This window comes from Rhinolophus sinicus, chromosome 14, assembly GCF_057876585.1.
Source record: "Rhinolophus sinicus isolate RSI-liver-muscle chromosome 14, RSI-T2T, whole genome shotgun sequence".
NCBI classification, from domain to species: Eukaryota; Metazoa; Chordata; class Mammalia; order Chiroptera; family Rhinolophidae; genus Rhinolophus; species Rhinolophus sinicus.
In genome coordinates this window covers 102,666,996-102,680,639 of record NC_142514.1, presented here as the reverse complement: position 1 = coordinate 102,680,639, position 13,644 = coordinate 102,666,996, and the positions used below count along the sequence as shown (strand labels likewise).

The 13,644-nt window shown below is 39.0% G+C and overlaps 1 protein-coding gene across 6 annotated transcripts in view; it reads left to right on the top strand.

Moving 5' to 3' along the window:
- Positions 1-44: 44 nt before the first annotated feature.
- RNF214 (ring finger protein 214) overlaps positions 45-13,644 on the top strand; it is a 44,700-nt gene continuing 31,100 nt past the window's right edge. For 2 of the 6 annotated variants that reach the window (XM_074335433.2, XM_074335431.2), the window contains exons 1-7: positions 45-305; positions 1,890-2,005; positions 4,054-4,564; positions 5,271-5,330; positions 8,410-8,550; positions 9,304-9,351; positions 11,048-11,187. In XM_074335433.2, coding sequence (XP_074191534.2) covers positions 45-305; positions 1,890-2,005; positions 4,054-4,564; positions 5,271-5,330; positions 8,410-8,550; positions 9,304-9,351; positions 11,048-11,187 — 1,277 coding nt within the window. Of the gene's footprint in view, positions 306-488; positions 785-1,889; positions 2,006-4,053; positions 4,565-5,270; positions 5,331-8,409; positions 8,551-9,303; positions 9,352-11,047; positions 11,188-13,644 lie in introns of those variants that run through there. The other 4 variants (XM_074335435.2, XM_019713617.3, XM_074335436.2 and 1 more) reach the window with 4 other exon arrangements.

The window sequence follows — 13,644 nt, the reverse complement described above, 5'->3', positions numbered from 1 at the left end:
AGGGGCTCCTCCTTCCACCCGGCCTCTTCCCTTCTCGCGATCGCATGTCCCTTCCTCCCTGCGTCGGGGGAGAGTCCACTTGTATCTTAGTGGGCTTCCGCCCGTCCGCGTCCCCTAGACTGTTCCAGCTCTGGCCGCCAGAGGGCGACGTCGGGGGCGGCCGGTGCTACCGCGGCCTCTCCTATCCCGGCCGAGGCTCGCCCCCTCCGCTCGTGCCGCCGGAAGTGGGAGGTGTCGCGCGCGGGCCGGCGCTCGACCCCTCCCCCGAGGCCCGGCCGCCCCCTCCCCCCGCTCCGCCCGCTCAGGTGCGTCCCGTCCCTCCCCCTCTTCCCTCCCGGGGGCGCGGCGCGGGAGGGGTGTGCGGGGTGGGCGCGCGGGCTGGGCGCTGCGATGGGGGGGGGCGGAGGTTGAGGTGGGGGCGGGTGTGGAGGGTGTTGTGAGGATGCGGGCGGGGGTCCTGGCCTAGAAGTACGACGGGGCTGGCCACGGGGGTGGGGTGGTCGAGGGGAAGGTACGTAGAGGCTCTGGCCGGAGCGAGCGGCCAGCCTAGCTAGTCCCCTGGTGGAGGGCGGCCGTGTCCACCCGGCGCTGCTTTCCCCCATTGTCCCCTTCGCGTCCGCCCCCCGTTCTCCCCCGAGGACCCATCCCTCCGGCCGTCGCCACCTCGCTGGAGGTCGCGACCGGATTGCGGTGTGGAGATTCCCTTGCACGTTCGACTTCCCACCTCGCTCCGCAGCCCGGCGTACATGCCGCTCATTCCTTGGGCTCCAGCGCAGAGTAGAATGTATGACCCTTGCCCTGTCGTTTCAGTTACTGGGCACCAAGGACCCCTGACCCGTGGGCTCTGCTAGGGAAGGATGTTTGCTCTTGAGGGAGCAGTAATAGCGATTTGGGGCCCATTTTCTCCTAGAAGCTTTGTATAATGGGGAAAACTAAGGTCCAGGGGGTCTCTGGCCTGTGACTGAAGTGTTGACACAGCCCAGTCTCCATACTTGCCCTCTGTGCTCTTGAAGGTTCAGGAGTTTACCTGTGATACTGTTAAACTCAAAACAAGAATTTAAATTAACCCTGTGTTACACCCACTCCCCCATATATTATATATATGTCCCCCCCCCTTTCTCTTCACCATAGAAAGTCATGAGTTTGTCGTGCAACATAAAAGATCACCTTTTGATCTAAGAAAGTCATCTGTCCTGATTCCCTTACTTCGATAACCCTGTTTTTCAGCTCATTTTCATGCTGGCATAACCAAGATTCTCATACTCTTGCACCCCTGTAGTAATTGTGAGGAGTCTGTACTTAGTGGTTATCAAGTTTTCAAACTTTTCCCATCAGTGGGAACACATTGATGTAGTAAAAGATACTTGGATTGTCCGATATAATACTGCTTTTTCTGTCACACACAGACACCTCCCCAAAACTTCTCTTAAATTAGTGGAGAATGCTTTTAATGTAACATCCATAAAATGATTTGAAAACATAAGCTATTGTTGATATTAGGCCAAAAGATGCATTTTTTATCAGTGATATTAGGCACGGTAGGTATGTAGACCATTTGGAAGGTTCCCAGACTATAGCTACTATTTTAAATGGATACATTTTTTGCCAAAAGTGAGAAAGCTTTGCATAGACTCCTAGGTACTTATGTAAATATAAATAAATGTATAAATGTAGTGATTCCTGAGGATTGATGCCCACAGGGACCTAGTGCGTGCAATGGCTCTCTTAATACCCTACTATATAAAATACTCTTAAATGTTTGTTCCTGGAGCTCAACTTTGTATTTCTTTCCTGGAACAACCCTGTTATGTGGACATTCTGAGGGGGAAAGATACATTGTATTTAAAAATTTGAAACTTGTAGCCTGTAATTTGTTTGTGAATATACAGAGCATGATGGCGGCGTCTGAGGTAGCTGGTGTGGTGACCAATGCCCCCAATCCTCCGGAGTCCTCTTCTAGTTTATGTGCTTCCAAATCAGACGAAGTTGTCCTAGATGGTCTAAGGTAACGTGTGGCTTCTTGGCTGGGGAGATTTTGTTTGGGTAAAGGGCTTTGGAGCTGGGCTTCTTTGGCTCTAGTGGCAGTACACTAGATGAAACTTTTTAAGGGTAGGGACTGTCTGATCTATATTTGTATTTACGGCACCTAACATAGCATCTGACACTCAGCAGACATGCTAAATATTTGTTGAATAAGTAGATTAGAATACAGGGCGTCAAACTCATCCAAAAATGCAAATGTTTTCCCACTCTATTCTACATGGATTATATGTTCATTTAATTACATGTTTATATATTTTATATATGTGTCTATATACATATGAATCACGTTACATATATCTACACATAGGTACATATGCACACAGATACACATGTGTGTTCATATTTCTTTATCTGTATCTATCTATAGATAAGTAGATAACTTTGTTAATATGGCTTACTGCTTTATGTATATATTTTGCCTTCCATTTAAACTCTTGAGGGCAAGAATTACGATTACCCAATCTTGCATTTTATAGCGCTTGACACATTATGTACAATGTTGTACTAAATTGATTATATATTCTACCTCACACTTAATACAATAGGTAATACTATACTAACAGTTTTATATGTATTAACACATATAATCCTCACAACAATCCCAGGAAGTTGGTGCTGATATTATTCCCATTTACAGGTGAGGAAACTGAGACAAAGAGGTTAGTAACTTGCCCAAGGATATCAAGCTATGTTGGAGTCAGGGTTTGAACCCAGACTTGTCTGACTCCAGAGTACTTAGTAAATATTTGTTTAAATGAAGAAATTTGTTAATGAATGGTTAATGGGGAAAGTGTTAAGTAAGCCTAACCATAAACTTGGATCTTCATTTTACAAATATTAATAAAATCAGCCACACACTACTGGTAATAATAATAATAATACCAGCTAAGATGTACTGAATGCTTACTATGTGCCAGGCACTGTACTAAATACTTCATCTGCATTATCTCATATAATCCTCACAATAATCCTATTAGGTAGGTAGTTTTATTTCTGTTTTGTAAATGAAATTAGGTAACTTGCCCAGAGTGAAACAACTAGTAAGTAGCAGAGTCAGGATTCATATCTAGGTACTATATATGCCCAAATTTGTAATTAAGTGTGCCCCCACCCCTCAATTGACTCCCAATAAGGAATCATCTTAGCGTAAAGATTTTCATGTCATCAGATGCTCTCTTAGTTGTTACATTTTGAATAGCAAGTACTGTTGAAACCTCAGTCAGTGCTAGTTTGGGGTGCTTAATCCGTTGACAACATCAGTTAAAAAAAATAAAGAAATTTAACACAGATTTAGTCGTTATTCCTGGGTGAGATACTTATACAGTTGTGAATGTTGGATGTCATTGTAGATAAGTTTTAAAGATCTCTTTAGAAACCAATATGTTGAGTCTCTGTGATAAACAATAAAACAACTATTCTAGTGTTGTACATAAGTGTCCTTGTCTGGGATAAAATTTCTGCTGACAGCTTCAATTTTGGATTCAAAATTGTACTTCAGAAAACTTGAAGTGAAGGTGCTATGCTCTGGGAAACTGTTGAACCTAAAAAGTGGTTCTGGTTAAAGATCTGTATCATGAGTTTATGTGAGAATTATTTTTGTGAAACACGAGAGTGGAATAAAATATTTCTACATTAATATCTTATTAAAATATTATGTGTAATTAAATTAATACATGTGACAAGTGAAATATTCTTCCATTAGGCTATTTCCTCTGCATCCCTAAAGTTATTCAGATTGGCCTTAAACATTTTTTAGATCTTCAGAGTTACTTATGTGTGGTCATTTATTATAGACTATCTCCAGAACCCAGGTTCTTAATTACTAAGCTATATTCCCTGCATGTGGCATAAATATCACTGGATAGACACTAAGTTCCTTTTCATTCCGATAATTTGGGGGGTTTATGTAGTCTAGTTTTGTTCTTTTAGTGGTTACATTAAAAGTATTATATGTCTAATTCTCTTTAAGATTGGGTGAAGACAGAAACTTTTTATCTTATGTTTTGATAGCTCCAAAGACCCTGCACAGAAGCACAAGAACTCACCTCTGTCGAGTGTAAGTAGCCAAACGATAACCAAGGAGAATAACAGAAATGTCCATTTGGAACAGCCAGAGCAGACTCCTGGTTCATCAGCAGGTGACACTTCAGCAGCGCACCGGGCGGTCTTAGGAGAAAACTTGATAGCCACAGCCCTTTGTCTTTCTGGCAGTGGGTCTCAGTCTGATTTGAAGGACGTGGCCAACACAGCAGGAGAGGAGGGGGACACATGCCTTCGGGAGAGCCTCCATCCTGTCACTCGGTCTCTTAAGGCAGGGTGCCATACAAAGCAGCTTGTCTCCGGGAATTGTTCTGAAGAGAAATCCCCACAAGCCTCCGTCCTAAAGGAAGGTAGCAGGGACACAGGCTTGGATTTCCGACCTGTAGTACCTCCAGCAAATGGGGTTGAAGGAGTCAGAGTGGATCAGGATGATGATCAGGATAGCTCTTCCCTGAAGCTTTCTCAGAACATTGCTGTACAGGTCAAGTATCAAGTTTCTACTATTAACATGGAATTGGGGCTTTTTCTGTTTTTTTTTTTCTTTCTTTCTTTCTTTTTTTTTTTGTTGAGGGTAGGAGACATTTATTCCTGGTTGGTGGAGAACTACTCTGTCTCGTTTTCATACTGGCAGTTGTCATACTATTTCCCTATAGTGCAATGCCATGACTTCATTACGGTGTTCGATACATAATAAAGACAGGAGCCATTGTCTGATTGTGGCGACTAGGAACTTTATGATCTACATATAATCTCTCACTGAGTAATTGATGAGTGTAGGTCATTAGCGTTCATATTTCCCGTCTTTGTCCTTGCAGGAGGAATCCTTCTTAATTCTCAGACATACATCTTAAGAAGTACAGTGTATCCTGCTTTCTAGTGACTGGTGTGCTTTGTTGTAGGAGGAAGGATGGGCACCATAAGTTGTAGGGGCAAAGTCTTATCTCAGACTTGAGGCTGTCTCTCCATCAGTTCTTGGGTCTTGTTCAGGTTATTCAGGTGGGATAAATGCTCACCGAGTATGGATGTCAGTGTCCTTTTGCTAGAACTATTGCACTTCTCTTGCTATGAAGCTAATAATTTAGCTTCTTAGTTATTGGTGGCAGATTTCTAGGTGAAAGTATGAGAATAATTCTCCCTTTTAAAATGTCACTGAACAGTTCTGAATATAATTGTTTCTTTCTTTGTAGACTGACTTTAAGACAGCTGATTCAGAGGTAAACACAGATCAAGATATTGAAAAGAATCTGGTAAGTATTTAAACTGTCATTGTTGATATACGAAGCCATTAATGCAGAAAATCTAGAGTCGTATTTCAGTTGGAAAGGTGCAGGAACCTCCTTTATAAAATTCCTGAGAGATAGTCAGCTAGCTAGAGATGGAAAGCTTACTACTCATAAAGCAGCCTATTGTGTTTTTTAAAATAGCTCTTATTGTTAAATCTTATTCTGAGGTGAGGACAGGATCCCTAAAACTTGTAGTTATAGTTCTCTCTATGTAGAGTAAATCTAAATCCTTTTACTTGTTAGCCTTACATATATTTGCAGTTTGGTTTTTTTTTTCCTGCCTTTTCCTCACTTCTGAAGTCTGGACCTTTCCAGGTGAAACATCCCCAGATGTTTTTAACGTTGTTCTTTTCTTCATAAGATATGTTTTCAGTCTTTTCATCATCCTGGTTACCTTTTCACCTAGATATGTTCCGTCTTATCAATGTTTCTTCTAAAATGTGATCCTGAGAATTAAATGTAATAATCTAGATAGAGTATAATTAATTCACAATACAATGGGACTCGCATTCTCTCTCATTCTAGACACTATGTCTTAAGTTGGTTTATGTCGGCAGTCATCACACTGTGGGACGTTCACTCGTCCTCCATCAAGTCTTTCTCTCATGTGTTCTTTAGTTGTATCTTCCCATTTTATTCCTAGGTAATTGGTTTTTAAAACTTAGAGAACTTCACATTTATCTTTGTTAAACTGGTCCCCTTGATCTATCCCTGACATTTTGTGGAAAAACTTCTACCCCTTAAATATATGGTTGTCTGAATGTATATTTTTTAAAAGGAAGGATAATGCTGGGAAAGGCCCCCCTTGGATCAAGAATGGTCTTTAGGGTAAGATGTGCTGAGTGGAAGAAAGAGGAAAAGTGCTTGTAGTAACCAGATAAGAAAGTGAATATTTGGGGGGTGGGAAGGGAGGAGAAGAAAATGAATATATAGAACACATAGAAGAAATTGAGGGGCAGGTGGAAAGAAGTAAGTTATTGGAGTACATTAATCAAATGAGGCCAATAAAACTTTTTAAGTATAGAGTAACAACTCAGGAGTTAACAACAGACAGGTAAACAGAACCTAGAGATGAAAGACGTGATGGAGATGTGTTTGGTAGAAGACAACCTCCAGGGAAGGGGGAGAAGTCATCTTTTTTCTTTAGCACTTACACTAAGCACTTTACATAGACTATTTTTGTCCCCGTAGTTATAAGGTGGGGTTCAGATGACTAGCAATCGAAGGGGCCAATTAAGAAGTTATAACTTCAGTTTAGTATCAGTCTGAAGCAGGATGGAAACTGGTAAGTGATTGGGTCAAAAGAGACCGAGGGTTGTTTTTTGTTTGGCTGTATTCTTTTGAGTGGTGTTGTGGCCCACAATCTTTTAAAAAGGCAGTGGAACTAAGCGGGCGTTAAGCTTAGTGGCAGTACAAGCAACTTGGTTTCTATTTTGTTTGCCACCCTTTTCATGCATTTGCGGTAATTGCCCATTGCCTGCATGTCAAATTGTGACTCCTTGTTCTTGGAAATTAGACACTGATAAAACAATGTAACAATGCTTTGGCTTGTTAAGATGAGATGAACTGAATAAGGTAATTTACTTTTTGCCTTTAAATCATCTCTTTGTACTAGTAGTATGTACCTTAAGGCTTCTTTTCATGAAACTAGTGTTTTTTTCCCCCATCCTGTTTTTGTCTAACGATGCATCATGAGCAGAGAAGGTACCATAAGAAAGTAAAGGGAAAGAACTATGGTTAAAAAAGAAAAGAATCTCTAATCTATTAATTTCATTTATTGGTTCTTAACCTTTCTTTAACTTTTCTTGGGTTAAGGTCCTCTTTCAGAATCTTTTGAAAACTTTGAATTCTCATCTCAAAAAACTTACACACACACATACACACCCACCCACACACCCTAATTTTAGAGCGTTTGAAGATCTCTGAGGCCAGTTCATAGACCCCAGTTTCATGATTCCTGAAAAGATGTAATACTGAGAAGTCATCTGTTTGGGGAGCCATAATCACATTTCAGTACATGCATTAAGGACTAACTTAACCCAAAGCTAAAGTCCCACCTTGAGAGTTTTTTGAAAAATTATCATTTGATAAGTTTTTCCACATTCACATCTAAACCTTCTTTTCTTTGAAAATAGTTGTCTTTTAATAAACACATTCACTTTAATGTTCTCAGTTTAAATTTTACATGGACTACTTTATACCAAATGTGTTTTAAATCGACCCTCTTTAAGTTTTAGTGTCCCTTTGAAAGGTAACTATTGCTTTGCTCGATTTACTGAAATGAGAGAGGCAGAGCTAAACTGTGGTCCTTACTTCTACTCCCTACTTTTTATGAGAGAGAGCTTGCCGATTTGCCCAATCTGAATCACAAGTTTTCCAGACCTCTTTGTGGATCTGTCAGTTTTCAGAGCTAATGACCAATAAAAAATCCTATTTCTGGATGCATTTTGGTAGATAATCTGTTCTTTGCTTTTGCCCATTCTTCTTTCTCTTAATGGATGATAAAATACCTCCTTCCTCTTATTTCCTAGAGCAGAGATTGGCAAAATTTTTTTCTTACAGGTCAGATAATAAATATCTTAGGCTTTGTGGGCTCTGTGGACTCTGCCATTATAGTGTGAAAGCCACCTGTAAGCCATTGGTTATGGCTGTGTTCCTGCAGAATTTTTATTTATAAAAACAGGCGATGGCTGGAATTGGCCAACAGTCCATAGGTTGCCAACCCCCACCTTAGAGCAGTATTGTACAATAGAACTTCCTGTAATGATGGAAGTGTTCCATGTCTGCGCTGTCCAATATGGCAGCCACTAGTGTCAGGTAGCTACTGAGCACTTGGAATGTGGCTAGGTGACTGAGGGGCTGGGTTTTTTAATTTCCTTATTTTAATTAGTTTAAACCTACATAGCCACATGTGGCTAGTAGCTACAGAATTGGACATTGCAGCCATAGAGAGCTCTCTGTACAGTGCCTTGCACAGACACTTGGTGAATGTTTCTTGCCATTAAACTGGAGAATTACACTTTTGTTCTGTTGTTACCAACAGGATAAAATGATGACAGAGAGAACCCTGTTGAAGGAACGTTACCAGGAGGTCCTGGACAAGCAGAGACAAGTGGAGAATCAGCTCCAAGTGCAATTGAAGCAACTTCAGCAAAGGAGAGAAGAAGAAATGAAGAATCACCAGGTATTCTGCTTATGTTAAAATTGTCAATAAGTAAAGCTACAATCCCTAATCAAACTTCAATTTTGTTTCCAAATTAATAGAAATTGAAAAGCAGTATTTAAGTTTTTAATGGTTATAGTAGAATTTTAAGGATAAAAAGAATCTCTGAGAGCATCTTGTTCAAACTGTCACTTCTATTTTATTTCAGAGAGAAAAGGATTATTTAATATAGTTTGTTGATATAATTGTCTAGGAAATCATATGATTAGGCTCTTATATCACATTATATTAAAAATATAATCCTAGGTAGATTAAAAATCTACATATAAAACTGCAAAGTATTTTAAACTAGGAGAATATTTATAAAGCCTCAAGTTGCAAGAGATCATTCTAAGCTAGGGAGGAAACCCAGAAGCTATAATAAGAAATTTAATCAATTTAATTACATATAATTAAAAACTTTTGATAAGGCAAATGATGAAAAAAACAGTCTAAAAGATCAATGTTAGACGGAGAGGAAATACTTGTAATGCATCTGAGGTAGGGTTTAGTATTCATGGCATTCCAAGATTCCTGTAAATTCATGGTAAAAGTTAATCTAGAGAAAAACCAGGAAAGATTATTGTATATTAGTTCCCTCTTGCTGCTGTAACAAATTACCATGAATTTAGTGGCTTAACACACGTTTTGAAAAATAAATTAAAAAACTGTGTTTTAAGTAAAAACAAAACAAAACAAAACAAAAAACAACAACTCAAATTTATTATCTTACAGTTTTGTAGATCAGAAGTCCAGCATGAGTGTCACTGGGTGAAAATCAAGGTATTGGCAGGGTTGTATTCCTTTCTGTGGGCTCTAGGGGAGAATCTCTGCATTTCCAGCTTCTAGAGGCTGCTTGCATGCATTCCTTGACTTGGTGGCCCCCTTCTCCATCTTCAAAGTCAGCAACATGGCATCTCTGACCATTCTTCCCTAATTATGTCTTCCTCTGATCACAGTGGGATAGGTTCTCCATTTTTAAAGACCCATGTTGTGATTAGCTTGGTCCCACCCAGATAATCCAGAATTATCTTCCCAGCTCAAGAGCCTTACCTTGATCACATGTGCAAAGTCTCTTTTCCTGTGGAAGGTGACATATTCACAGGTTCCAGGGATTAGAATATGGACATATTTGGTGGGTGAGAGGACTATTATTTTGTATACAACAGTTATAAACAGTAATTCACAGACGAGGAAAAGCAAATGGGTAATAAATATATGAAAAGAAGCTCAGCCTCACGAGTATTCATTCAAAAAATATTTTTTGAGTTCCTAATATAATTTCTGAAGATTTAGTGGTAAACGAAACATAATCTGTGCTTTCATTGAATGTTATTCTAGTTGGAGGAGACAGTGAAAACAGTAAAGAATGAAAGTTCGGGAAAGGCTCATTATAATTATTAGATGCCATTCCTCCCTGTCCTCCAGAAAAGTGGCAAAAATGAAATAAGTTGTTAAGGGTGAGGAAAAAATTTGCTCTTTTCAGACATTGGTAGGAGTTTGAATTGTTATGACCTTTTTAGAAAAGTTATTAGGAATTGTCAGTTAAAATTTAAAATGTATATATACTGTGATCTAGCAGTCTCATTATTAAGAGTCTATTCTACAGAAATAAGTTTTTGCATGAAAGTATAGACATCTAGAGTGTTTATTACAGTATTTATAGTTACAAAAAAAACTGGAATCAACCTAATGGGCTCTTAACAGAATGGTTGGATAAATTGGATATATACATGTCATGTTGTGCAGCTATTTTTGAGTTAGATCTATACTTACTGACAATATGCTCATGTCAAGTGAAAAAAGCAGGATAGAGAAGAATGTATATATAATGATCTCATTTAAAAAAGACAAAAAAGCAATGAAATACATAAGTATACATGTATTTGTTTGAGAATGGAAAAAGATGTGCAAGTACAAAATAGTTAACACGTGGATTACTTTATGGGTGGAATTGGTGTGAATTAGGAAGTGACTTAACTTTATCACTTTTTTATTATTTGACTTCTATTATGAAATAGATATAGTTAAATAATAAAAAAAAAAACACAAAAAATAACCTCATAATAAAGCAGAACCATAACAAAACAAAGCAAGACCATATTTGTTGGAAGTAACAAACTCCCACCCTGTGCAAGAATGCCTTCCTCAGCATTCTTCACAGGTGTTCATTTAGCCTTTATTTGAACACCAGTAATGGAGAGCTTATTGCTTCACAGGCAGTAAATTCCATTTTTGAACAGTTGTGATTATTAGAAATTCTTTCTCCCGTTGAATTGAAATCTGCTTTATTATACGTTTCTTCCTTATGTCTAAATACTAGCTTTTGGAGCTACTCATCAACCAGATTCTTTCAATTCAATTTGAATTTACTAAATTCAGTATGTTAATTTGTGATAGTTGAAAATAACCTTCAGACCAAAAGAACTAATTTATTTCCTTTTTTATTTGTGTGTAACTGTAATTGTGTGGGACACAGGAGATATTGAAGGCTATCCAGGATGTAACAATAAAACGAGAAGAAACAAAGAAGAAGATAGAGAAAGAAAAGAAGGAGTTTTTGCAGAAGGAGCAGGATCTGAAAGCTGAAATTGAGAAACTTTGTGAGAAAGGCAGAAGGTAAATGATGCTGTTGAGAATAAGAACCCTATGTGTATGTGTATGTGCGTAAGTCCTGTTTGTGTTTCTAGCTACTTTCAGTCTAATTTTTATTTGTAAAACAGCACACAAATAGAAGTCCTCCAGTGATTTTAGCTTTTTAGCACCCTATGTTAAATTTAATGAAGGAAATTTCACAGAGTCATTAATACTTTGAAATATTAGCAAGTCCCAAGTTTGATCAAGATTTTGATATGCATCTAACACCTATTTTCCTTGCTTTATAACCTGATTTTTTTTTAAAGTTCAGGCTATTAGAATACTTTTATTATAATTATGCTATTAAGTACCAAAAGCAGGTTTCAAACAGTAACATCGTAAGCTGTTTGGAAAGAATTATTTAGTGGATCTGTGTCCTCTTCTGGATACTGTAGCAAGAGCAAGGTGGGCATAGAAATCAAACATATTTTTCAGTTTCCAAGTTTCTTAATCTGAGCAGTTTGGAAATCAAAATAACTATGAATACTGTGATGATTCAATTTAAATTCTACTAAAGCACCTTTTTATTTATCAAGAAAATCTTGGCTTGCTAATGTGTCAGAGAGCTAAGTGAAAAAAAGTAACAAGATATTTGCTGAATCATTTTCCAAGTATGAAAGGGGAGAACTGTGGAAGGGCAACTTGAGAAAGAATGAGAGATGGCCTGCCTACAGACCAATCAGTTGTTCTTTTGAGAATCTAGTGCTAACAGTTCAGCCGTTCCTCATGATCCACATGCTAGCATTTATAAAGAGGGTACTAGGAGCAAAACACTATATAGTAGGCTTTGTTATTCATTAAGACAGCTAACACTACTGCCACCCAATAGCATGGCCTCTGCTATCATCTTCACAGTCTGTGTGGGGAAGATGAAGCATAGACAGGTACATGTAAACAACTTAGCAGCAGGTATCTTAAAGAGCAGAAGTTCGGAAGGTGAGTCTGTAATTTTGTTCTAAGCTCCATGAAAGATTGCCTCTGGATGTGCGTATTGTACACTCTACATATCTCTTATCTTCTTTACCATCTGATTGGATACGAACAATTTGCAGCTTGTAAGTCTTGAAGATCCAGTTGGGTTTTTTTATGTATGTCATGAGTGTCAGAATGATGCTTTCTGTCCTTCGTTCTGTTAAATGTGGTAGGGGAAGAAGTCTTCTGTGTGTATCTTTGTTCTGGCATTGGTATAGGTTTTGTTTAGCATACCGTTACCCATAGGAACTGTGGGCACAGAGATTTTGGTCATTGTGTTAGTCTGCTCAGGCTGCCATAACAGAGAGTACTGGGCGGCTTACACAACAGAAATTTATTTCCTCACAGTTTCAAAGGCTTGACATCCAAGAACAGATGCTGGCAGGGTTGTTTCTGGTGACACCGCTCTTCCGGGTTTATAGACACAACTTCCCTCTTGGAGTGCCCTAACATGGCCTTTTCTCTACATGCACACTCCTACTATCTCTCTTCTTCCTGTAAGGATACCAGTGCTACTGGATCAGAGCCCCATCCTAATGACGTCATTTAACTTTAACTACCTCCTTCAAGGCCCTGTTTGCAAATACAGTCACATTGGGGGTCAGGGCTTCAACATATGAATTTGGGGGGGAGGGGAGACACAATAACAGTCATATTTACTGTTCATAGCTCATTCATTCATTCAGCCTTTATTGAATATGTACTATGAACCAGACAATATGTGTCTAGAGAGTGTAATAAAAAGCCCTCAAGGAGCTTATTGCTTATTAGAGGAGATAGGTAAATAAACAGATAATTACAAAATAGCATAATGATACCATGACAGTGACGATATGAACACATTTAGAAGAAACCTGTAACACAGACTGGGGTGGGTGGTCATAGAGGGCTTCCCCGAGGAAACAGTTCCAAAGGTGAGTCCTAAAAGACAAGGGGGAACTTGACCGCCAAGTGCAATGTATCCTTCCTGGTTTGATCCTGGGTTAAGTAAACAAACCATAAAGGACATTTTAGAATAATTGGGAAATTCTGAATATAGACTACATGTTAGGTAATATCATCAGTTAAATATTTTGTCTGTGATTATGGTAATGTGTTCTTGTTTTTAAGAGATACTTCCTGGAGTTTTAGGGATTAAGTTTCATGATGTCTGTAATTTTCAGGTGGTTCAGAGAGAGAGCTAAAGTAAATGTGGCAAAAAGAGTGGGATAACTGGAGAACCTAGATGAAGGGCATATGTTCATTGTGCTATTCTATTCACTTTTCTTTTGGTTTGAAACTTTCAAAGAAAAAGTTGCAGTGGTGGGAGTAGGTATAGGGAGGAATTAGTCTGGCAAAGAATTGGAAGAAAGATTGCAGGCAGAGGGCCCACAGGGAAGCTAGCAGCTGAGGGAGAGCAATGAGGCTAGCGCAGTAGTCAGAAGCCAGATCACGAAAGGCTCACATACTGTGTTAAGGAGTTTGGGT